The 26,950-nt window shown below is 45.9% G+C and overlaps 1 protein-coding gene across 1 annotated transcript in view; it reads left to right on the top strand.

The window, feature by feature from the left end:
* Nucleotides 1-26,950, top strand: part of CAMTA1 (calmodulin binding transcription activator 1) — a 3,172,802-nt gene that overhangs the window by 3,047,432 nt on the left and 98,420 nt on the right. Inside the window, exon 15 of the mRNA XM_078642975.1 lies at nucleotides 12,230-12,753. Coding sequence (XP_078499101.1) covers nucleotides 12,230-12,753 — 524 coding nt within the window. The remainder of the gene's footprint in view (nucleotides 1-12,229; nucleotides 12,754-26,950) is intronic.

The raw sequence follows: 26,950 nt of genomic DNA, 5'->3' as shown, positions 1-26,950 counted from the left end.
GGGGCCTCACGTTTTCCACAGAAGCCTATGGCAAGCGCATTTGCATGTCGGTGTGCTCAGTACCAAGACTCGGAATCTGGATCCTACCTCATGACCAGCATTACCCGTTTATCACGTTCTTTAAAGATCTTCTCATCCGTGCTTCACCGCTCTCTCTCCGTTTTTTTTAAAACTTTCACCTTCAATAATCTTTTGTGTTTTTCTCTTTCTTGCTCTGAGTTAAAGACAAACAAGCACCAGTCACTAAAAATGAGTGCCAGTGGGCCGCACCAGCTCAAATTAATCACTGTCAATCAATGTCTGGCGCCCGGGCATACCTCAAGTTGGGTGTGAACGTCTTGCAGTAGCTTGGCAGGGGAGACTATCACCTTTGGCTGGAGACTACAGATTTGTTAGCTGAAGTCTGGCATTATTCTACCTTTCAACGCTGTATCCGAATCCCTGTATTTAAACCTCGCTGGAAGAACATTGTGCTGCAGCCTCATGTTTAATGGCGCCGTGCCACTACATGCATCTCGCAAAAAACACAGTTGATGGACAGAATGTAGAACAATGTCATACACTCATCCCAGTACAAGGATCTGGGCCTAAATCCATCGTTTTTTTGCACTCCACACCACCCTGGGTTAGACACTGGCTATATGCAAATCAGCTCTGACCCTGTGCCTCATGGGAACAGTCCAGTCCGAACTACCAAGCCATGTCTTTCCCAGACCGGAATCAAGCATCCAAGGACCGGTTTCTGCATCTCAACAGGGCGTGAACAGCACAAGTTCAAATACAGCAGCTCTTAATTTGAGTCTGTGGTTTCCAGTGCTCAGCACTGCCACTTAATTGGTTTCCGGTGCTCCGCACTGACACTTAATTGGCAACACTGCACTTATGGTAGTCTGCCACATGGTGGCACTGCTCATTTTATTTAGAGATTAGCAGAACAATGGTTGTTTATGAACACAGTATACATTAAAAATTACTGCTACCTGCCTCCCTAGCCATTCCTTTAGCTTTGGGCACCTGGAATAATCTGAACTGATTACTTGCTGGTGAGAGAGATGGTTAGTAGTTGTTTTGGCGGTGATGACATGGGCGGTGGTTCAAGCTGCAGTGGCCTCCTGGTTAGGGCCCTGGTACGTTTTGTTCGACAAATTAAGCACTAGAATACAGCCTGCCTTTGACCCGCGTTTGTTAAGCGAGTGCCTTACATTCTCTCACAGTAAGAATATTGTTATTTAACCTCTTCCATGCAGGTGACGGAACCGCTCTGTCACCAGCCTCGGTCGCGTTGTGCTGGTGATGGAGCGGTTCCGTCACGGCCCGCTCGGCGGGCCTGCGCGGCGCTGATTTCACGCCTGCGCGTTCTATTGTGCGGGAGGGGCCGTGACGGAACCGCTCCGTCACAAGCGCAGCGCGCCTGAGGCTCGTGACGGAGCGGTTCCGTCACGAGCATGGGAGCGCCGCGCGGCCTCCATCCCCCCTAGTGCTGCGGCGGAATTGCCGCCGCAGCGAAGGTATTAAGAAAGCATGAAGAAGCGCTATATTGATAAAAGTCTTCCTATTCGCTTGTGAATTAAGCGCCATTTTGGTAACTGTAAAAATGTGTTTTATTAAGCGCACATGAAGCAGCGCTGTAGGAAAAATAGTTAATATTATATGCAGCTTTCAGCCACTTCAACCAGAGTTATTTTTAAGCCTGACCTCTGTTGCGGTGCACTCCTCTCTCGGAGGAGACACTGTCTTGCATCCTGCCAGACAGGTAGCTTCATGTTTTAATCCTTCAGCACGTGGACAGCGTCATGATTGCCACGTCAAGAAATTCCGGCAAAGCCGGCGCTTATTTTGAACTGGTGGCTGCAGGTGGGGCCCACGGCACTCATGTTTGGGGACCGTCAGACATTTACTGAGAGGAAAAGAGGGAAACATATAAAGGGGAAAGAAGCAGGAAGAGAAATAAAGGAAAACCCGTCAAAAAGGGAGAAAGTAGGAACCTGCAAAAGAGAGATAAGGGGCAGGAATGTCTGAGTCTGGATTAAAAAGGTACCGAACAATCAACCTTCAATAGGCCCCAGGACAAATAATAGCGCTGGCCGCGGGCTTCTTAGCACAGTTTTTGGCAGCAGCACTCATTTTTGTACAAACTAAGCACTGGCAAGGCTGAAAAATAAGTAAATTGAGTGACATTCATTTCGTGACAGTGTTACTGTTCAAAGAAGTGTTGTGTTTAACCCCTTCACTGCTTCGGCTATTCCGCCGCAGTGCTAAGGGGGCGTGGCAGCCGCGCGGCGGGCGCATACTGGTGACGGAACCGCTCCGTCACCAGCCGCGGTTGCGCTGTGCTCATGACAGAGCGGTTCCGTCACGGCCCCGCCCGTTCAATGGAACGCTCAGCGCAGGCGCGGAATCCGCGCAGGCGTGCCGAGCGGGCCGTGACGGAACCGCTCCATCATCAGCACAGTGCGACCGCAGCTGATGACGGAGTGGTTCCGTCACCAGCAGGGGAGGGGTTAAAAAAAAAAAAGAAAACTTAATCTAAAAGTTCAGAACCACAGCAATTGAGGTATGCCCAAGAAGTGCGACAACCAGACTAGAATACTGCGCTGATGCTGCTTCTATTGTGCAAGGTGTCTGAGAAAGTGTTTAATGGGGGACTGGAGAATAACTATTCAATATGGCTTCCAGGGACTGTATTATGGAGGTGACCCGGGGGTGCAACAGGCTTTGCGCCCACTTTGCATGACCCAGGGACACTTTGGCATTACAGAAGGGGCCTCAGATGCTTGTGCGTCCCCTTCTGTAATACTGAAAGCACTGGCACACATACAGTGTCAGCTCATCCTCAAAAGGGCGTTCCCTCATTTGCTTGGGGGTGTGGCCCCATGCAAAAGAGGGAATCCCTTTACCTCTGCTCCCACACCATATTACAGGCGCGGATGCTGAGGCATAAAGAAGCTCTCAGGAGGTGCACTGGTGATGCGCCACCTGATTTCAGCCCTCTGGCCGGGGGAAAGGGTGTCAATGGACCCCCCCCCAGACATCCCCTTGCATGGCGGGTGCAGTAACTGACTGCACCCGCCTGCAAGGGGATCTCTAATCCCCTTTGAAAGTGCAGGCAGGTTACCGCCTGCACTGTGAAAACAAGGAGAGGCTTTAAAGCAGCTGCTCCGCTTTTCACATTAATGTGCTACCCCCAGGGCAGTGCAAGTTCACGGCTGCCCTAGGGGCAGCGTATTCACCATAATGCAATGCATTTTCCTGGATTGCGCTGGGTGCACCTTTTGAAAGGTGCGCCCTTTGCAATCCAGGAAAAGGTGCCACACCATAATATGGCTGCAGATGTACACTTTGCTGGGCTTATACACCACTCCTCTAAATTGGCCATGCTCAGATTATCTTCAGAGAAGTGGGGCCTGGCAATAGCAACCCAGGCAATGCAATGAAGATTGTGCTGGTGGTCACAGGGGCTGTGATATTGAAGTGGGGTCGGTACCCCCTGCAGCAGCCATTCTCAGCTGGCAACTTTGTGGCCTGAAGGGGGTTCAACCATGCAAGCCAATGGATGCAGAGGAGTGTTATGTGTTTAAGTGTGGTGTGTAGTGGTCACATGAGGCATCAGACAACAGTGCTGCCAAGCCACACTTAAAAAAGTCTTCCTAAGGCAACGTTAGACGGAAACAGCTCATTCAATAAGAATACTGCACAACCAAAATACTCCTGGGTGGGACATACACAAGAATAGGGAGGAAAGCCATTGAATCAAGTGCAGATGCCTGAAATAGATAACAAAGCCATCCAATCACGAGCAACATGCTGAATGAAAGCCCACTCTCAGCATAAAATATATTAGAATAATAAGGTCTGCCTATAGATCACTAAAGCTGGGTGTAGCCGAGACCTAAGAAACTTGATAGTAACATGCAATGCCAAGGATAAGATATCAAATTGAAACAACACCACATTTTGTTTGCAGTGCACAAAAAGGCTCAGACTTAGACACAGAACTCTGATTCAATTATTGTCCTGCTTTGTATTTCGTGAGTCATTGCCGCCTCCTTCTTCAGCTACCGAAGCTTGTGAATACCCCCGCAGGGAATTCAGGCAATGTGGAATTCATTAGTCATCTTTCTGAGAACGGAAATATTTACTGTATGTTCGGTTCTCCTGAAAGAACTCTCAAAAGGAAAGGACAGTCCTGGATAGCAAGCATAAAATAGAAGCTATTTCGAAATGTAGGAAACCTAACACGATTTTCAGCAATCAGATAATTGTCTGAAGAGCAGAACGGAATGTCATCATATGGTTGTGAGAGTCATCAAATTAGCAACTGATCAGAAATGTGAAATTCTTGTAGAAAAATACATCTAGGTGCACTCAATGCATGTTTATGAATTACTCTAGGTAAATGATAAGGTACCTTTCCATTTCTTACATATGATGACAAAATGATCGTAGGTCATGGTTAGACTATGCCCTTTTTCAAGCAGTGTAAAATGAGCAAGACAAAGTAATTAGTGTAAAAGAAAAGAGATACAGAGGCAGATTCAAATTAGGAGTCAGGAAAGGATCCTGCTTCTAATGCTCTTTATGGCAGTGGCGGCTCCTCTGTTATGGCGGAGGACCGTCCTCACCCCTGCTGAAAGCCAGCAGAGGCAAGGACAAATAAAATGATAATAAAATGTTTTTGTTATCATTTTTTTTGCTGGATCAGCCACAGTGACGCTGCAGTATCAGGGAGGAGGGGGGCGTGGTGGGCACTGCTAAATGCACATGATGGTTTGGCCGGCCCCAGAGGGCCGGCCAAACCATCATGCACACTTAGCCTTTCTCCACCTAGCTGAGTTGTACAGATGGGTGCAGAAAGCACCACAGGCTCTCAGTCCAAGTCTGAGCACCGAACCGAGGCACTCATACCAATCCCAGCGCTGCTCACATGCTGGGAATCCTATTCCCAGCATGTGAACAGCGCTGGGATTGGGAGCTGGGAGCCTGCGCAGCGTGCACAGGGTTCCTGACATAGACGCGAGGATAGGGAGGAAGGCGGTGGCCCTTAGAGCAGTTAAATGCACTTTTATTTATTTTTTATTTGTCTTATGTTTTGTCTTATCCCCTCACCCCACCACACCACTTCACCGTACCAGTGGCCACTCCTGTCTTAGGGAGCTATTCTAATGTCCAAATTAGCGAAGTGTTGGCTTCAAGGCGTTATAGTCCATGTAAAAAAATATACACGTATCAAGCTACAGGGTGCAAGGCAAAAATAATTTCCAGCTGCAACTGTTGCAAGAATCTGAAAAAAAATGTATTTATTCCATCATACCAATGGAAGTGTAAGGTGGTTCAGGTGTGAAGGTGGGAGGCTTGGTGTGATGTTCAGTGCCAAATACCCCCCATTTGAGAAGAATGACAGAAATAATGTACTTAACAGGACATCTGACATTTAAATCTCCCCTTTACGCCACTTCTGTTAATAGCTTTTGCCGCTCTAGATTAAAGACCCCGGATCCGGTGCTTTTAGACAACTTGCAATGGTATGTAGCTCTCAATCAATGCATTAAACACGTTTAAAAAAGTTAGCATTGATTGAAAAGCATACACTACACCGGGGATGCGCAGGGCTTCTTGATCTTCTGTTATCATAATTTACAGAGGATAGACCATCGGATGCCATGACACAACAGCATGTGTTTAGTTTGAGGCAAAACATTTTCAACTCATAGTAGCTGGAAAACAAATATTTGGTTGATTTATAGCTATCATGAACACAAAGCATTTCACAGATCATATATTGGAATTGGGAGTACTAAAGTTGGTTCATCCTATTGTAAAGCAGAATCACCAGCACGTAACTCTCCAATGATAGCCTTTGAGGTGAATCAATAGTAGTAGGAATCAGTACTGCACTTTTCATAGTGATGGCATTCGAAGGGATGCGGTCACTGTCTTGCGTCATCTGTCACATTTGTTACTCAAGAGCTACCTTTTAATAACCGTGAAACAGATGTCATTGGATAAAGGAAAATATTGTGTGCTAGTGGTGCTCCAAAATATGGTGTTAAATGGATGGAACCTTCCAAAAGGGAGCTATGACATTAGTGTAAGAATGAGGCACCCTTGCTTATATAGAACTGGAAGTTTTCCACGAGCCAACTCAGCTTCTTAGTTGTTCTATATCCTAGTAGTAATTCTTAGAGCATTAATGTGTCTGTTGCTAAAACCATTGGGTGAGCTGCAGGCTACAAGATCCAATAATAGTAAGATACATCAGTGGGCTAGGTGTACACTACAGACATCTGCAGTAAACTGCAAGACGTAAGTTTGAATCCTAGTAGAGTCTAACTCAGTCTTGTATTTTTTTAACACAAAGACTAGCTTCAAGTTTACTTATAACACAAGCAGTGGCGGCTGGTCCATAGGGGCAACGGGGCAGCGCCCTACAAAAGAAACGGCTCACTTCAGTTTGGGCAACAGGAATGTAAGCAGACGAATTTGTCTGTTTACATTTCCGACCGGCCTGTGAGTCATGGGTGAAATTGCGCATGTGTCAAGGCACAGCACATGCAGGCGAGGAGTCCAGAAGATGGTCCGTCTGCGCATGTGAGTGAGGAGCGTCACCCCTCACTCACATTCACAAACCATTAGGCATGGTGGTGCAAGCGTCTGGAGATAGGATCCTGCTCGGGCGGTGACGCGTTTTTTGCAAAGTCGCCCCGTGCCCTATCAAGTGGCAGGATATAGAGTAAGTAAACAAGGGTTAGCCGACACCCTGCGCATCCAGTATCTACGAGTCATGCAGGCCGCGAGGAGAGGCATCTGTCGCCAGACGATTCCACACTGAACGAGATCGTACATCTGAGTGAGGGGCAGGGCTTTAAGTGGGCCGGGTCTGTCCGGGTCTGAGCACCGGCAGTTATTTACAGGGGGCCTGGAACCGGGTCTCTATCGGGCTCTGTTTTTCAGGCCTCCAAAGGTAGTCCGTTTTCTTTTTCCTCGACTGCAGTGAGAGCATGCACATGATGTGCCCATGCTCACAAACAACTTCAGAAGCACTGACGTCTTACTTTTTACCAGCGCTCCTTACCGCACTTTCACTATTACAATAGCTGTCGCGCTGTCCCCGAAATCACGACACTCCCTCTCCAGTCTCCTCGCCCCCACTACTCGGCAGCAGAAGCCAGGAGTAGCAGTGCCACAGGGTCACATCTCCATCTTGCAGGAAGACGAGCGGTCGGCGACTGCGTGGTAACTGGCACGGGATCTTCTAAAAGCCCTTGGAATTAATTTTGTGCATGTGAAGAAGCGTTTCTTAACCTTGCATTCCAACCTCCATAACTGATCACAAAACTACCCCAAAGGCAGTGTCTAAATAGAACAGCGTTTTCATTTAATGACTGTGTTTTTTTTGTCTCGGATCAGAAAGGCACAACAACATACCCTCAAATAGTATTCAAACATGCTTCCTTCGCCGTATTATTTGATATAAAGTGATGAGCATAATTTAGGCAGACACTTGAAAAACAACGTGCAGGCAGTAAATAAACATTCATACCGCCAGCCGAAAAACCATTCACCCCTCCCTCTGCCTCCACCTGCTGCAACTGCTTCGCACTTCGGTACCTGGCTGCCGGCTGCAACAAAAATGAAAAGTACCTTTGGTGGCTCCTTTCACCAAGTGTATTTCTGCCTAGGTTTGGACAGTTTCACAATTATTTCGTATCTAGTCACTTTGCACCCTTCCAACTGTACCTGCGATCCTTTCATTAACATGGGGTAAGCGAATGCTGAACAGCCTCACCCCCATTTTGAAAAGGATTGACAGCGAATGAGGAAATGCAAAGATGTGCACCTGCCCGTTGGGACAGGAGTGGGGTGGTGACAGGAGTTTTGTTGTGCTAGGGGACTCCATTTGATTTCATGGAAATAGAAAAGCCCACGTACCTACTACCTACAGAACGGATGTTTGCTGCGAAGTGCTGGTACGCTAGCATAAAAAATATTGCAGCACTGCTGAGAAATGCAGGTACTCTTTCTCTCCCCTTCAAGTTACAAAAGTGTGGCCACTCTGTACAGGAGAGCACATGCCCGTTTGAAGCACTGGATAGTAAATTAAACTTTCCCTGCCAATGACACACAAAAAAGGCCCCCGCATCCTAGCACTCAAACAAAGCTAATGTGTGCTACATTACTTTGACATATGTCATTGGTATTTTAGGCTTAGTTTGGGCCCTAGAGTCAGTCAGTTTTAAAAGTGCATTTGTTTCATGTACTTTGTGCAACACGTTATTGCTGATATCAGGTGCTTAATGTAACTGCTCACTCTCAACTTTGGTTGGCAGAGCCCGGTTTGTGTTTTATGTTTAGTACAGGGCTTTAAGTGGGCCTGGTCTGTCCGGGTCTGAGCACTGGCAGTTATTTTCAGGGGGCCTCGAAATGGGTCTCTATCAGGCTCTATTTCCAGTCCTCCAAAGGTAGTCCATTTTCTTTTTTTCTTTTTCCTCGACCGCAGTGAGAGCATGCAGCATGCTCATTTTGCTCACTACTGAGCAGCGGAGGTAGTGAGCATGCCAGGTGAGCCGCGTTGTAGGAGGAACGCGGCTTTAAAGAGAGCCATTTTCTCTCAGGATTTCCCTTCCTGCAGCGCAGGTGCAACGTCGTCGTGGTGCCAGCCTTCACATCATGGGATGATTAGGAGAGAGACGACCACAGGCAGCCTGCTCCAGCACAACCCTGCTCTGACTTTTCACACTGAGTGTCAAGGCTGCAGTGTAATCCAGCAATAATTGAAACGCAGAGGGAGGAACTAGTCTGCGTGATCCTGCCCCAGCCCTAACGCAATGCTAGTTATCTTGATTTAGACCACGCCCCTACTTGGATAGGCCACACCCCTTTAAGTGGTTGCCCCGCCCATTTTAGAGCACCCCCAGTTTTTTTTTCCCACTTAAAGCCCTGGTGAGGGGTAAGCAGGTGGGGCGACAAAGCAAGCTCGAGGCCAAGGTGGTTGAATGGGCTAATGCTGCACCACGCAGAGCAGAGGTGCAGGTGCATACTAAAAGTCGTAAACAAGATCTTGCAGATATCAGAGCGCTCTACATTCAATCAAGATGGGTATACAAACTAATTTTTAAAAAACACGGATCAACAATTATATTTTGTGTCTGGTTCACTATCATTGGCTCTGGCTCAGCACGCAGAAAAATCTACACGGTATGAGTGTTCCAATGATGGATGCAGGATGGATGGGTGGATGCATGAATGAATGATGGATGCAGGATGGATGGATGGGTGAATGGATGGATGAATGGATGCAGGAATGGATGCAGGATGGATGGTGAATGGGTGGATGAATGAATGATGGATGCAGGATGGATGGATGGATGGATGGATGGATGGGTGAATGGATGAGTGAATGGATGAATGGATGCAGGAATGGATGCAGGATGGATGATGAATGGGTGGATGGATGGGTGGATGAATGAATGATGGATGCAGGATGGATGGGTGGATGGATGGATGGGTGAATGGATGAATGCAGGATGGATGAAGGATGGGTGGATGGATGGGTGGATGAATGAATGATGGATGCAGGATGGATGGGTGGATGGATGGATGGGTGGATGCATGAATAAATAATGTATGGATGCAGGATGGGTGGGTGGATGGATGGATGGATGGTTGCATGAATGAATGATGGATGCAGGATGGATGGATGAATGGATGGATGGGTGAATGGATGAATGGATGCAGGAATGGATGCAGGATGGATGGATGATGGATGGGTGGATGGGTGGATGCATGAATGAATGATGTATGGATGCAGGATGGGTGGGATGATGGATGGGTGCATGAATGAATGATGGATGCAGGATGGATGGATGAATGGATGGGTGAATAGATGAATGAATGCAGGAATGGATGCAGGATGGATGATGGATGGATGATGGATGGGTGGATGGATGGATGGGTGGATGAATGAATGATGGATGCAGGATGGATGGGTGGGTGGATGCATGAATGAATGATGGATGCAGGATGGATGGGTGGGTGGATGCATGAATGAATGATGTATGGATGCAGGATGGGTGGGTGGATGGATGGATAGGTGGATGCATGAATGATGTATGGATGGATGCAAGGTGGTTCGGGCTCGCTCGCTCGCTGCGCTCGCTGCGGTGCAATATGCAAATTAGTTTACGCCCCACCACTTTCAAATGTCACCAGCCGCCCCTGAACACAAGGCCATGCCGGCCTAGGGGATTTCCTTAGTAATTGCCGTATTTGGGGAACCCAATAGTTCTGGGGGTTGTAGGTGTGCCAGGATTCTTATAAACATTAGAACAAACCCTCACCCACCAACCTAGGTGGCATGCTTCATCATTGCGTTTTCACGTCTGTTTGACAGTTTGTTAGGGGAGTGGATGGGCTTCATGTGATTACAGGAAGTACTTTCTTGCTGGTGGAAGGATACCACCTTCGCATGATATGATGGATCCTGAAATAACTAAAAATGCCTTCTGATGAATCACTAACCTGATTTGTTTTGTGGGTTCCTAGAGGGATTTTAAAAAAAAACAGAAGGTTAGGATAGTTATAATTCCATGTTTGAACTTGCTTACGGCCCCCTAGGGTTCCACAGCTTTCTCCAGGACCGCGATCCCTACATGTAGTCAACACTCTTCCAAACACTGCATACACTAACTTGTTCCTAAAGCACATGGTACTCACTGTGGAAGTATCACTTCTGGGGAAGAGTTCCCTGCAGTTAGATACTCATTGCCCCTTAGAAGGAAGACACTAGGAGTCCTCTGTAGTCAAACGACCGGTAAGGAGAGCAATCACCAATTGCCTAGTAGGTGTGTTTGCTTGTATGTACAGGAATGGGAGGGTGCAACCTGAAGCAGCCCCATCCTCTCTTTCCCATTTTATGGTTGGTATAGTTTTAAGTTTAGTAACAAACGACAATGATCAGATGTCAAAAACAATTCAGATTGCATTCAGCATTATTGATGTAATTACACTCATACTTCATACCTTACATTCATACACATTTTCAGAAAGTGAAATGCTTTGATATCTGGGTTTCCTTTTGCTAAAGGTGGGCAGCAATATGTAGACCATACGCTCGGGGCAGGTTGCCGGATCTGGCGTAAAGGTGAGAGGGTCGCAGTTGTGTACACCTTTGATCTTCAACACCTCTGCCCAGCCAGGAAAGAAGATAGACTAAATGAATCCTTGAAGTAAGGCACTTGGATCTTGCCTACCAATGAGAGAGATGGTTGAACTCCAGTCTGTGGTAAATGGAGATGCAAGGTAGTCAGTATTAAGGTGAAACAGGATCAGGATTATTCTTACGGTAGGTGTCTCAGTTTACAGGTAAAGTAGGGAAGAAGAAAGCCCCACAGGGAGAAGCACCCTTGCTGCTCAGCTCACGAATTCAACTGACAACTGACACAAGCTGCCGCTTAGCATCGCGTAACTCACTCTGAATGTGTACTGATACCGCGACATGCTACACTATGGAATCTGGTGTCAGCAAGCAGCCCTAGTAGAGAAGGTGTCCTGGCCCAGACCTGGGCTACCATAAGAATAGATACTGGAGTAATAATCCGGATGGCTACATTAAACCTGCAGGAGAACACCAATCAAGGGGTAGTAGGATTTTTCCACTTTGGATGCTGTCGGTGAGGTGTAGCCTGGGTTCATAGAGAGAAAGGGAGTGCAGGATAATTTTAGGGTGGCCATTACATCCTAGGGTTGCAACTCAAATCCAGAAGTGCTGATAGGAATGCTTGTGGTTATGCCTAGTAAGCTACTTGGAGTGTTCACCTACTGTGTTATTCTGTAGAGCTCTGCTTGCCCTCAACAAAGCATTAAGCTGGTGATGTAATGAACTGTAAATATTGCACTGCCTATTCCTCTTTGCTCTATTGTTAAACATTATGCGTTCAGGAAAGCTTTGAAGACTTAGCTTTACAATCTCTAGGTCATGATATGTGTGGTATTGCTGACTGGTAGCAAGCGCCAGGATTTTTGGGTAGGTAATAGATAGCACTTTACATGTCAACGAATAATAATAATTATTATATATTGACAACAGTTAAATAAAATCGTAAGCAAAGCTATAGCAAGAAAATGATACACAGCTGAATATTTTCTTACAACATTAAAACTATAAGAATGCCACATGGGGTGTTTCTATAGAATTCAAAGGTACTAATTGTCCTGATCTGTTTGCTTTCAGAACTAAGGAGGCCGAGGTCCGAGCCATCCAATTACTACAGCAGTGAAAGTCAAAAAGATTATCCGGCCCCCAAAAAACACAAACTGAACCCTGACTATTTCCAGGCTCGGCAGGAGAAAATGTTCTCTCAAGCCCTAAGTCTGGAGCATCCAAGTGCCCGAAAGCAGAGCTCTGGATCCAAACAACTAATGACTGAGATAGCTTCTCCTTCAGATGAGATGCGGACCTTCACCAGGGACCCCTCGCAGCGCCTACCCACAGGTGTGGGATACCATGGCATGCCAGCCCAACCGGGATTGAAATGGAACCCAAAGGACATGTACCTCGGGGTGCCTTCGGTACAGCTTGCAGGAGGCACAAAATGTTCTGGCATGGGCAAGGAGGCTGTGGCCCACAGACTGCGCCAGCGCGAGCAGATGAACATGCTCATGATGTCAGAAAGGGATATGGTGGATGAGGAGCTGCTGGCCTACAGAGAACATGCAGAGTCTGAAGATTGCTTGCAGCATATGGATGACCTGCAGGTAAACACTCAAACAGTAAGTATCTACGCTTGACACATTTACTGATTGGGGAAATTCCTTTGCTCACACTATCCTGAAGCGGGGGTGGGGGGACCTTCCTTTTAAAAAATGTATGTCTTCTTTGCCTTCTTACACTTTGGAAAATTGACACGAGAGACTTGAGTAATGTGAATGTATATTGATTGTATGTTGAAACTAATTAACTCCAAACAATGTCAAAACAAGTGGACTGATGGGGAAAGAAAGGAGGACAGACTGAAGGAGGTTCAGATCACCAGCCTAATGGTATATTTTCAGAACTAGTCAGAACTATTAAAAAGCCCATGTCCGAAAAATGATGTTAATTTCATCGAAAATCCAGAAGGCAATTTTTGTGACCCTTGCCTGGGTTCTAGTAACTAAACTCACTGCCCCAGATACAATTGAGATCCAGCGAATGGAAGGAGAATCTCAGAGGTGAGACTGTCATTGTACTTGGCAGCAGAGGAGTTTTAAGGCATGGGCAAAGTGGGCTCTTGCTCGGGGCACCACCTTTTATGGCAGTCCCCTCTTTTAGTGATTGGGAAAACCTGCCAAAATAATCATTTAAAAAATCAATTTGCTTCTGGATTTTTATCGTTTTTAGGTTTTACCTGCACAGTGCTTGCGCTGTTCTTAAGAAATCTTTTGTTTTCAATATAAACTTGAAAGGGACTTACATCCCGCCTCCTCTCTTTCCTGGCTTCTCACTGGTTCCTGAGCGTGCCCCTTACCTTTCCCCCATTTCTATTGGCTGTAGCATATTTTCCTGAATTTGCCAATGCTTGTTCCTTGTCTGCAATTCTTATCAGTTTCCCAGAGCCAAAATCTACTTTGGTTGAACTATATTGCCTTAAAGTTGTGCCTTTTACTCTTGTAGCATATTTATATAACAATTTATCACCCCTAGAGATGACGTGATTTGCATAGAATCATAGGATGTTACGCGGCACTATCAAGACTCGAACTGGGATTCCCAGCTCTCGAGTCAGCAGCTCTTGCCACTGTGCCACATCGTCTCCACTCCTGTGTTATCTGTCAGGGAACTCTTTCCTTCTCCCGGGCGATGATTGATGAAAACAGCTCTTTATTAATTACATAGGCGAATCCGCTGCATTACCATTGCTTGTTTTGCTAGCTTTTGTGCTCACTAGTCCAAGCCTCACTTAAACTTGCCAATTTGCAGAGCATGGACTAAAGATAATCCTGTTACATCAAGTCATGTTGTGATTGGGCTGGAGATGTGCCAGGCGCTTCTTGTAAGTGCCCATGCTCAGTCCAATCACATCTTCCCGTAAAACCTGAAGACAGACTAAACAGTTGCTGAAGGGGACGCCAATGCTTAATCTGTAGAAATGATAAGTGCTAGAGATGAGTCAGGAGGCCATTGCAGCTTGAATCATCCATTGCCCCTGCCAGCACCGCCAATGACAGTATCAATTCAACTATTAACCTCACACTCGCAAAAGAGATAAATTCAGACTATTTTATTCCACCCAAAGCTAAAAGAATGGCTTGGCTAGCAGGTCTTAATCATTGTTAAGGTACATTAAATTATTAAACAACTTTTTTTGTGTACATTTCAAAATCAGACGAACAGTGCCGCCATGTGTTGGACTGCTAGAAGTGTCAGTGTTGACAATTAAGTTACGGTGCCGAGCACCAGAAACCACCAGCTCAAATTAAGGCTGAGGACAAGTGTCTATATCTTTTGAGTCCATCATCATGGCAATGCAATCACAGCCTCGGTCTCAAGCAGTCTCATGAACAACAGCACGAAAAGGGTAGGCAGCCCATGGGCAGCAGACTGTCAGACTCCGAGCTGTCACATTTAGCGCCATGTGTTGGTTGCGGCTCTTGATCCAAAATCTCTGTTAATTGCTCTTTCACACTATTCTGAATAAGGATCAGGTGACAGATAGGAAATATGAAGACTTAACTGCTTATGAGCAGTTTTTATCGAAATATTTCCAGAACATGTGCAAAGTTAAAGATGTTGGCTTTTGTGTTACAAATGAACAGGCAGTCAAAAGCTGCTGAGAGTGAATGCTACTTGCACAGAAGCTCTTACAGGGTGCAATATTGAAATTCTGCCAAGACATATAAACTGAGATGATTTCATTTTTTCGTGTCCATGGCGGTGGGTGAGTGTGGGGGTGTTTTTAGCTGAAACTGGTTGCAGTGTGAATGCATCGCTCCAAACCCTACACTGGTGTGGATGATATTTTACCTCATCTGAGAGACAAACTTTGCTCATGTGAGTATTTCTCATTGAATCCATTTGCCATCATCAGTTTGTGATTTGGGTGGTGGTGCTATTGAAGAATGTCTTTATATCACACACAGGGCTCAGGTGCCTTCAAGAGGTCCCATGTTTACAGCAATCTGTGTTAGCTGATGCACTTTAGCTGAGACTTACTGCATTTTCTGACTCCACCTATTGTTCTGTTTGCCCATGTGTTTGGTGTCTTAAAGTGCTCTGAGCATTTGTAAGCATATCTCCTTGGCACTAAACAACACAACAGACTCATACTTGGTGTACGCCAGCAGGCGCAAGCTGGAAGTAGCTATATTTATTCATATGCCTCCCCCAGTGGTTTTTTTCTCGATTGGTTGTTTTAACCAGCCAACTAACCTAGAACTTGCTTTTCAGTCCCCGCTAGATAATAAAAGTTGCATCTCATTTAATCTCTTTATATAGACTGTTAGCAACACATCCCCTCTCTTCTAAATCGTATTTGCTCTTTGGACCAGTCAGTTTATGAAATGGAGAGATAGATAGGCTCATTTCGCCAATCTGGACATTTGACAGGCTGGGAGAACTGGGGAAAAGTCAGTTGCATAACATATTTTGCTACCATGCAGCTACTGAGTAATCATCATTCCTTTCAGCTTCCTGTGAAAGCAGGTCTGTAGGTGAATCTCCTCCTGTTGGCCTGCAGGCCTACGCCAGCACACCTCTGTATTCTCCGATTCAGCTAGTCCCTTGCAACTGCACATAACCTGCCCATCTTACTAAATGGGGCCACTTCCTTCTTGACAAAACTGCCATTTGCATTCCAGAGTTTGCATTGTCTCGCTAAGGGCTTGGAGGAATTTAATTATTACCACTGCTCAAATTTAATAATAATCGATAGAACCGAGAAAGACGAAATAAGTCATTTCATGTTGAACACTGCTTTTTATACCAATTAACATTTCATAGTTATTTGCCGCGTAGACTTAGGCCCACCTTGAGTTGGGAGGCAGGTGATCACAACAGCTTTGCCAGTAACGAAGGACCTTGTGGAACTAAGCATATCTCTGTTGAAACAGCATGAGGAAAACCCGCTGGTACATTATGCTCTTTGTTCAATGCAGCTGATGTGAAGGTATAACAGATTAAGGGCCAGATCTACAACTGCTTTTTGCGGTCGCAGAGAGTCATTTTGCTCTTTTGCGACCGCAAAAAAAAGTAGCACAATGGACCAAACCTTTTTTGCGAGCCGCTAATGTAATAGCGACTCGCAAAATTGGGTTAGAGACTCGCTATTAGGAAGGGGCATTTCAAGGGCGCCCTTGCTCATGCCGACTCTGAACCCTATGTAAGAATGTTTAGCGACCGCATTTGCGGTCGCAAAACACTTGCAATTTGCCACCCTCTTCAAGAGAGTGGTAAACCATTTGCAAACGGGAAGGGGTCCCCGAACCACAAAATCCCTCTCTCCCCCTATCTCCGCCCATTCCTGCAACCTAATAACCTCTTACTACACAAAACCCTACCCATACCATACCCCTTAAAACACCTCAGCACACCCAAACTCCACCTATCCCTGAACCCTAAAAAAAGCCCTCATCACCTTGAACACCACCCTTCCATGACCCATAAGAACCTCTCATCACCCTAAACTCTACACATCCGGAACCCTAAGAAACTATTTCTACATATAAACTCCATCCATCCCCAAGTCCTTAAAGCCCCTCATTACCCTAACTCCACCCCATCCTGAAAGCTAAAGTCTCTTCACCACTGCTAACCTATACCCATAACTGAACTTTAAAAAACTCTCACCAGCCCTGAACTCCACCCATCTATGAGCCCTAAAAATCCTCAACACCCTTACACCCCACCTTTCCCTGAACCCTAAAAACACCTCACACACACAAATACCACTTATCCATGAACCCTAATAACCCATCACCGCCCTCAAACTCCACCCATTCCTGAGATACCCGTATTTTCCGGCGTATTAGACGACTGGGCGTATAAGACGACCTCCCTACTTTTCTTGTTAAAATGTAGGGTTTGGGCTATACTCGCCGTATAAGACTACCCCTCTTCAATGGGTCAATGGGTATTGAAATGACTGACCCATCCAACCTCAAATATGTTCAAAAGGCCTATCCAACCTCTATTGTGTTGTGATTCACTCACCCAATATGTGAACAAAAGGCCGCGTAGGTACCTTGGTTCTTTAAAATCAATTAATAATCCCAGCTGCTCTATTCAGGGAGTGAATTTATCCAATCTGTAAGGAAAACAGAATTCAATTGTACACTGTACTAATGCAGTGCACTGTAACGTTGCACATTACTCGAAGGACACAATTTACAGATCAACACACGCTCATTTCACTTGACACTGGGACACTGGCAATTGCGACACCTGGCGTATAAGACGACCCCCGAATTTCAAGAAGATTTTCAAGGGTTAAAAAGTAGTCTTATAAGCCAGAAAATACGGTATATAAAAACTCTCATGACCCCTACACTCCACCCATCCCTGAACCCTAAAACCCCTATCTACACCCAAACTCCAATTATTCCCAATCCCTAAAAAACACCTATTACCATAAAGATCATCCATCTCTGAACCCAAACACCCCATACTGTTTCTAAACTCCACGAAACGTTAAAGTAATTTAGGATTTTTTAAATTAAAGTAATTTTTTTTTTAAACATTTCCTTTGATTTTTTTTTTGTATTTCCTTCAAAATGCCATTTCTTAAAATTGATTTTCCATGATTTGATTTCCTCCAATGTGGTTTCTCAATTTTTGTTTTTCCCATTAACTCACACACCTGAGAGAAAATGTGTATGGAGAGGTGTTTACCCTTTCAGAAAGACTAGTTGGGGCGGGCCCAGAAACTTAATTTACTTCAAAGGGGCCTCCTAAGTCATAAGTAAATGTTAAATGACACTTGGAAAGATGCCAGCTTTTGTCCCCTTGGCCAGGCTGGCACCCAACCCAGTGGGAGGAAGACCACCCCCAGAACAAGCTTTAAGTGAACACAGAGAAAGGGACTGCTCTTTCCCTTGACCACACCTCTGGGTGGGCATGCAGGCTCTACACAATCGGAGAAGAGTTCACCATCTTCAATTTTGAAGAGTGAGAGGCACTGTGAGATTGTTTGTGGTAGGGCAAACTGGAACTGCTGAAAAAGTGGGTAGGGTTGCATCTGGGAACTTTTACCCCATTTGTTAGGGGTTGCCTAGGAGTCATCCCCACCCACTAGCTACTGCCAAGCATAAATGTGTCACCTGAGAGGGCTGGACCCGCTCTCTCATTTACCGAGGGCAAAGATATGAACTTCGAGGGTTAGTTAGCTGACTTTGTCTGTGGCTACAGGGAGACAACAAGGCCTTTCACTGGAAATACCCAGCTGACCACTGGCAAATAGACCTAAACTGGACTTTTGTGTTGGCTACTGCTGGATACCCTGAGAGTGGAGTTACATCCACTGAGGTCTTGGGGGGCGTAGAAGTGTACTCCTATGGTTACTTGGGCACCAGAAGAACGTTTGGAAACTGTGAAAAACATTTCCGCAAGAGGTCTAGAGCTTCAGGGAGTCCGGTGGCAAAAGTGTCTGACCAGCTGTTCCACTGCGTCAGATTGAGTTTCAGCTTCGGCATGGTAAAGGCTCCCAGCACCTCCAAAAAAATGATTAAGTCCCATTCTGCATTGAAACTTACAAAAATATAAATTAACAAACCTCCTAAACCCCAAAGCTCCTGCCGGACCAACCTGCTTCTAGTACCTGACCTTCAGTTCCATGGCAGTCCGTTGCTACAATTCCAGCAGCATCCCACTCAACCGAGTTTCATTCATCTTTTTTTTAACTTGAAAAAATTCCATTCCCGCCATTAATCCTCCACCTCTCTCCCTTACCATCATCCTACTCACTAGCCCTGTATACATTTATCACTTACTCAGAACAAGAGGTAAATGTATGGTTTAAACCCGCAAGGAATAAGGGATTTCATGTGGTTTTATGACTGGAACAATGCAGTAATTCCCCATTCCATGGAGTTTTACTCACAGTTGTACAGTACTGGTGTGGTTTTACAGGCTGGAACGGTAAAATCACATGTAGTTGTACTCAGTACCATGCAACTCAGCATCAGGGCCTCAAATCCCGGCTCCTCTCAGTCACACATATATGAAAACAACAAATGTGATATGAGGCTGCTTGCAATAAGTCTAATCACTGGCAATCGTTCAGGGTAGCATTCCAACCTATTGTTTATTTTACCAGCATGCCATCTCGGATTGACCCTGCTCCAATAGGAACAGTCTAGCCCGAACAGCCAGGCCAGGTCCTCTCTGGATCAGAACACATGGAACTCAAGGCTGGTTGCATGCTGATTGGGGCTCTTCGGTATGGTGTAGTTTGGTTCCAGTGGCATAGTGAGCAAGGCACCCACTTCTGGGCATATCCTGGGCCGCTTAGGGCGGTACATCCAACACACTAAAGATGTTTGAAATATAGCTAAACACTGGCAATTGCTTGGGTTGCTTTCCAACCCACCGGTTCAGAAAGGACCTGGCTTGGCAGTTTGGGCTGGGCTGTTCCCATTGGAGCAGGATGAACACTGATTTGCATTTGACTGGGTCTAATTAGAGGTGGCATGTTGGGCAAAAGAACGATACATTGGAATGCCACATCGAGCGATTGCCAGTGGTTAGACTTATTGCAACCATTCCTCCCATCACCTTTTGTGTGTTTGTTGTAAGGCTCTAAGTGGACCAAGGAATGCCTAGACGTGGGTCCTTTGCGCACTGTGCCATTGGAACCGAGCTACAACCGACTGAAGAGCCCCTCTCAGGGTGAAACCGGTCTTGTGTAGCATGTGTACCGGTTCAGACAGGACCTGGCTTGGCAGTTCGGGATAGACTGTTCCTAATGGAGCCGGATCAAGACTGATTTGCATTTTGCTGGGACTAATCTGAGGTGGCATAGTGGGCAAGTCATTGATGATGGGTTGGAATGCTACCGCGAGCAATTGCCAATGGTTAGACTTAATGCAAGCATCCTCCCATCACCTTTGCTGTATTTGACACATTTGAAATGTCAGAAGTATGTGCACTTCTCTATCCATAATTGATGCTTTCGCAAGAGTTCCTGTGGGCGTGATTTGAAAGCGCGTCTTCTCATCAGCTAACTGTATGCAAATTCGGCAAAGGTGTCTCTTTTAATTTCCTCTACAACCTAATTTACCCTGCATACGTTTGTACATCGACAAACCTGTAACTCGCATTCCATTTTTAGTGTCATGAAAACTAAACTCAGTTGGATGACTGCTTCACGCACAAAACATACCTTTGAGGGACCAAAAATACCTATGAACTAATTTAGGTATGGACGGCACTTGTAAGAAAACTAGGAGTTCTAGTACACACACAAACAAACCCACAAACATCATGGCAGCACTTTCACCATGCTACACAGGCAGTGCCTTATTGCACTGGTAAGTGACATTTTGTGGCTGCTGTTACTGGTGGGCGCATTACTTCAAGCAACCGATCTGTTTTGCTAATGCGAAACAGCTATGACCCCTGTAAAAAATGGAGGAACATAGCACACTCTAACAAAATATACTATGGTGAAAAATAGCGTCTCAGTGCAGGTTTACTCCACTTTAGCACTGTATGCTCTCCAAACAATTTATTTTAGTACTTTAGGTACATTGCCCCTTGTATATGGCATTTTCTGGGCCCACTCCTTTAAACTGCACCAAGGTTGCTGCCAAAATATTCTCTGGCCCACTGCACTGAATTTAACAAGAGGCATGCTGATACAAAATTGAAAGTATTATTCGAGGGGAAACTTCACTGTTTAGAACAATAAAAAGTGTGCCCAGCTGGGATGGGTGATCGTATTCCGCTGCCGAGGGTGTCATAATCACAAGTGTAAACTGGACTGAGAACCCCATTGCAGGGCTATCTGTAGTTCTGACTTGGATGGTAGCATAAGTTACCAGCCCCATCGGAATTACTAGTCCAACTGAACAACCATGGGCCTGCTACTTTTGACCCAGACACTTCTGCGACTGAGAGGAGCTGAAACATCTGGGTGAAACTCTATATGGACCCTGGGAATAACCACAGGAACCGGGTGTGAAATTCCTAATCCCCAACAATTCTCCATTTCTCGGAGGACCTAAAGGGTTCGATGCGTTACCTTGTGGTATCCCATCTTGTAGTTACTGATGATCCCTGATGGCACCTCCAGAGTAAAGGTGGGAATACCAGGATGATTTCCAGCCATCTTGAAGTGGGTCCACGTAGGTCCACGCTTCTTAGTTTTAGCCTCCTCCACCCTGTTGAATGAGCACTGTTGATTATTGGTGAGGATGGTTAGTTCGCACATCAGTTACATTACATTGGTAATAAATAAACAGGACTCCAGACATCACTGGAAGAAGCTGATCTGAAGAGGGTGGGTGGAGTGGTAGGGGCAGAATTGGGTTAGATACTATGAACAATGTATCACATATATTGCTTGGGCAAGTTTTTATTTAAAAGTGTAACATTTATGCTGTGGAACAGACCAACTTTGAATGTGCTGCGTGGCGCCAGCATCAATTTCTAGAATCCAGATGGCATGAGTTGTTAGGCAAGCATGATGTTGTTAGCTACTATCTTATTCAAGTCATGAGCCTTGATTAAAAGTGGACATGTTTGGGTGACGTAATTAGTGCTCTCAGTATCCAAAAAGGTACTGCGAGATGGACTAAATGCATCCAGTTAGGAGTTTTCCTCTTGATAAGGAGGGATTACGTTTAGAACGTTGTTCTTTCCACATCAGCCTCACATATTTGGGCATGTACCTCATGTTTTCACCTGGTTCATTTCATTACCTTGACCTGCCAAAACTGACACATTGGAAAATTGAGGAATTGTGGTGATTACTGCTGATCTGTGAATTCCGATTCCTTTACAAACGTGGGCTTGTGCGGGGTCGGGGAGGGGGGGGGGGGGGGGTGAGATTTACTTTCCCGCCATTTACCAGGGCCATAGTAGAAATGCTGGCATGTGATTGCACTGATCATGGTATATTCTATGGACGGCAAATAAGGTTTTCTTTTTGATTCCTATATACTATCTAGCCTGTAATGGATCTTAAATATTCCTGGGGCAAAATGTACACTAATTAGGTGTAATTCATGTCATTTTTGATAATTTCGTGTTATGCTTGTTATATGAATTTCTCTAAATTATTCCGGTACTCCATGTTGCCCCATTACGCGCCAATCATTGGGACATTTTAGCGCAAGCCCTTGGGAATAACGTGAACGGATACAACGTGAGCGGCTGTTGATCACGCAAGTGTGTTTTTTTGTGCTCGTTTTTTACAGCAAAATGCGCTCTTGGGTCAAAAATTGACACAAGAACGCATTTCACGTTAAAATGTAGCACTAAATGATGGATTTGCATTTTATGCCAATATGCATAATTGTGCATAATTTTCTCGAAATTTCGTATAGCTGTGCAAACGCAAGTTACAAAAAATCCGCACACCTGTAGTCTTAAACTGCGTAATTCTTCACATCCTTGCACTTGCAAGAAAGTTAAACTAAATGGACATTATCTTTTTTCTGAAGTATGTAAATGAACAGTGAATGCTCTTGAGGTGTGAAAAATGAATACTTGAGTGTCAGTTCAGTGCGTCAGAAATGTGGCACAGGTGTCACCATGATTGCTTGAGGAGGTACTTAATAAAACGCTCAGTTTGAGTGATGGCACTGCCTGACTACCAACCTATGCAACTTGACATGGTACAACCTCTCTCTATAGTGCGCTGTGAGGCAGCAAATGTGATTGAGCATGTTTCATCATCTGAGAAATGGACCTACTGAAGTGAAATCCCCACATCTGTTCTATATTATCACCTGACAACTTATTCAAAGTGTTATAACTAAGTATGTGAAATAGGTGACAGGGAAGAAAGGACGTAATATATGGTGTCTGATTGCAATAGCACTCCGGTTAATATATCTGCAAGCGCGGAAGTTTCTGGAGAGTAGCTGCAAACTTGGACCCAGCCACGGCCCGTGGAGGGAGTTTCGGTGGGGCGGAGAGGCGGGGCGGGAGAGGGAAAGGGTGGGTGGTGCTAAAAACCGGAGTATGGATAATTGAAGGTAAGTAAACAATTTAATAAATAAAACGAATTTCGTAGCGCGCCCTGCATCGCAAAATGTTTACTTACCTTCAATTATCCATACTCTGGTTTTTAGCACCCCCCTCCCTGCCCCTCCCCCGCCCCGCCTCTCCGCCCCACCGAAACTCCCTCCACGGGCCGTGGCTGCTTGGAACTATATTTCATAACCTAGCTTGTGCACAAGAAATAATGCTGACAATTTGGGCAAGTTTGGGGTATCCGAGTATCTCTTGGTATCACATAAGAAGTATCTTGTGGGTTCTTCTGTAGTGCACAGAGCAGCAGGGGAGTTCCTCCAAGTACCTATTAAAAAAAGGAAATGACCCCTTATGTGCAAATCCACTGTGCAATTGAGCTAAGCATGCGACAGCCCAGAGCATGCACTGTGGAAGTGGTGTTTTATGGGGAAGAAGGATTGAAGACCACATGAGAAGAAATAATTTGATGTCAAGGTAGGGTTGTGCCTTTGGTGTCCACCAAAGATGAGTTAGCAGGGGCCGTGGCAGCCCACCAAGGGACAGAGCAACATTGGTAAAGGGACAAAGTTGGTGACTTTGTAGAATCAAAGCTACTTTGGAATAGATTTGCAATGAGCATTGAAGAAAACTTGTCCCTTACTTTTTGATGTTAGTGGTGCTATCACCGATAAGAGGACATTTTGCAGACACTAAGAAAGACATTTGTGGGTCCTGATGCCCGGACCAGTCTTCTCCTTCCAGCGAGGTTGGAGGTGCTCGTAGTTAACAAAGTTTCCTTGTTCACAGGGGTTGATACTTCAAGGGCTTGCTTAACCCCTCCCCTGCTGGTGACGGAACTACTCCGTCATCAGCTGCGGTCGCGCTGTGCTGATGACGGAGCGGTTCCGTCACGGCCCGCTCGGCACGCCTGCGCAGCGCGGATTCCTCGCCTGCGTAGCGCGGATTCCGTGCCTGCGCTGAGCGTTCCATTGAGCGGGCGGGCCCGTGACGGAACCGCTCCGTCATGAGCACAGCGCAACTGCGGCTGGTGACGGAGCGGTTCGTCACCAGCATGCGCCCGCCGCACGGCCGCCCCGCCCCCTTAGCACTCCGGCGGAATAGCCGCCGCAGTGAAGGGGTTAAACAGTCCCAGGTCCAGGGTAGGGAGATGTGCCTTGAGGTACTTAGGGCCAACGAAGAGGAGATGCTACTTCAAGGAGGTATTTTTTCTGTTTCTTGTTCCCTAATCAACCGTTTCATTCTCCACGTTTTTTCAGTTGAATACTGTGCAATGTAATTTGGATGATTACCTTGCACTTCATAAAAAAACGGTTCCATGAAAACCCGCTCCCCGCAATCCTCCCTGAGATTACTTCCTTTGTAGGGGGGTTTGATCCATTTCCTCTAAAGTTTAAACGTGACACAGGGACGTAACACAGACCCCTGCAGCCCCTGCAACACTGGGGAACACCACCTTTCCTGGTGCCCCCAGCCCTTTAAGCCCAAAATCAGTAAATATCTGTGTGCTAATGGAGACTATGGGGCCCCCTCATCACATTCTGCAGGGGAGATGCCACTGCTGTGACAGTTTTGTCTGTGAGAGAGTAAGGATTTCAATAACCTTTTTACAGTTTGTGGTGTGTCTAATGTCTGTGTTATGCTTCTCCACTAACTAGCCTAATAATAAAGTTGTTCAAAAAGAGCAGATTTCTCAGCATCTGGGTATATCACAGGTAATGCTTGATCATAGAGTATACCTTTGTAGGTTTCTTCTAGACAGGGTATCTGCTGTCTCTGCAAGACATGTTGTTTACAAACAGTGGGTTTACTGCCCACCCTTGCTTACCATTTGTTAGCCTCAGCGTCGCTCTCATTCTCTTCATCCCCATTTGTCATGGCATGCAGGCGTCATGTCCTCTTTTTGTGGATGGCCCTTCCCTGGAGCATGGATCAAGTACTTGTGTCCATCCATTGATTCCGTTTTTGGAGATATTTGTTCCTTTGTGTTCAAGCATTCCATATGAGTGCGGGTGTTTTCATTCTGTCTCTCATATCTCCTTCCATTTAGCTTCTATTCCCTTTTACCCATCCCCCTTCCATGTGGCTTCTTTTCCCTCCCACCCTGGGACCCAGTTCTCAACGTGACTGCACAACTCTACTCTAGGCCACTGCATCATTCCACTCTATGCCACTTTACTCTACTCTGCACCACACTGCTCTAAGCCATTGCACTCTACTGTGCACCATTGCGCTCTACTCTGCACCACACTACACCTCTGCACTCTACAATGCTCTGCTCTTCCTCACTCAACTCTATGCCGCTTCTTAGACCCAGCACTTTCTGGGTGGCTGGGAAGCATCGAATCCAGAGAAAAATCCACCATCCTAGATAGGATGAGTAAAAAACATTTGCCACTTAACCTGTGCTCAACCTTGGGTTGCTTGGCACAGAGCAGTCAGGCTCATCCTCAGGGTCAAAGTGTAATGTATTGGCACAACACCACCCTTGCAACACACTGAATACTCTACAAATAGATTAAACACCATATGTATAAAGCACCGGTCTTTGTATTACACACACACTGAAATCAAAATGACATACACCTTGGATATAGGCTTAATAGTTATATTCAATTGTCGAACTCTCCCATTAGCAGCAGAACCGCATGAAAATATATGTTCTAGTCATAGGTATTGACTTGCCATGTCCTCCACTCAGCCTTGTAAGCAGCATAAATTCATGTGCATACTTCCCCGAGGTATTCAAGATCCAAGCAATCCTTCCCACATCAAAACTGACAGAAACATATTTGCAGACTGTTCAGAGGTTTTCCACTTTCCCGCTGACACATTAACATAGAACATGACATTCTCAATATTGCATAGCCTGTACAATTGCAATAGTCAAGAAATCACAGGTTTTGACTACGCTTCATGACCCAGCCACTCAAACTACACCAGCCAATGATACTTGTTGCACCCGCTGGCGACACTTTGATTACATTTTTGGAACCACCTTAAGCGGATGGAAAGAGTTACTTGTTTTTGTCCCTCCAGATTAGTCCTCCAGGCACCCAGCGACATCTTCACATGTGCGGGATCACTATTCCCCCCTGTAGGAAAAAGATTGTGACACTGGATACTCGTGCACTTCACAATTGGAGAAATGTTTTCCCTCAGGCAGAGGTGTAAGCTGCAGTTGCTCCATGTAGCCAGGTGTGGGTGCACACATGGCACAGCGAGACCTCTCGGGTCCAGTCACAATATTCTCCACAACAGAGTACCTTGTGGCGTGGGTCTGTGTAGAGGATACTGGCGACCTCGGACAGATTTTGCACACTCCTCTATACAGTGTGATTACGTCATACGTAAGGACGATCCTTGTCCCAAATGACGGTCGCTTCCACCCATTTCAGCTGCACCCTGCATGGTCCTGATGATCCTTTCTGGCCCTGGGAACTTGTGGACAGAAGGCCAGCCAACCAGCCCTTGGAGAGTGCTTAGGGACCCGGGCCACAATAGTTGGCAATTAGCTGTAGGCCAGCAACATTCAGGCAAAATCCACCAAGTTATAGTCCCCTTATTGGAGCACAACAAGTCCCAGGCCACCACAAGTCTGTGGATAATCCATTTGCAGTTCCTCCTGCACCAGTGGTTCCTCTTGTCGATGCCCCAGCGTAGTATAGTTTCACTCCCAAAGGCGTCTTGAACTCCGGAGGGCAGAGCCCCAGTAGTTATAGCCACAATGGACTTTAAAGATGAGATCAGTTCAAAAGGCCGCCTTTGAAATGCACAGGTCCT

Source organism: Lissotriton helveticus, chromosome 5_1, assembly GCF_964261635.1.
Source record: "Lissotriton helveticus chromosome 5_1, aLisHel1.1, whole genome shotgun sequence".
NCBI classification, from domain to species: Eukaryota; Metazoa; Chordata; class Amphibia; order Caudata; family Salamandridae; genus Lissotriton; species Lissotriton helveticus.
Note: the sequence above shows the minus strand (reverse complement) of the source record. Positions and strands in the feature narration are given on the sequence as shown.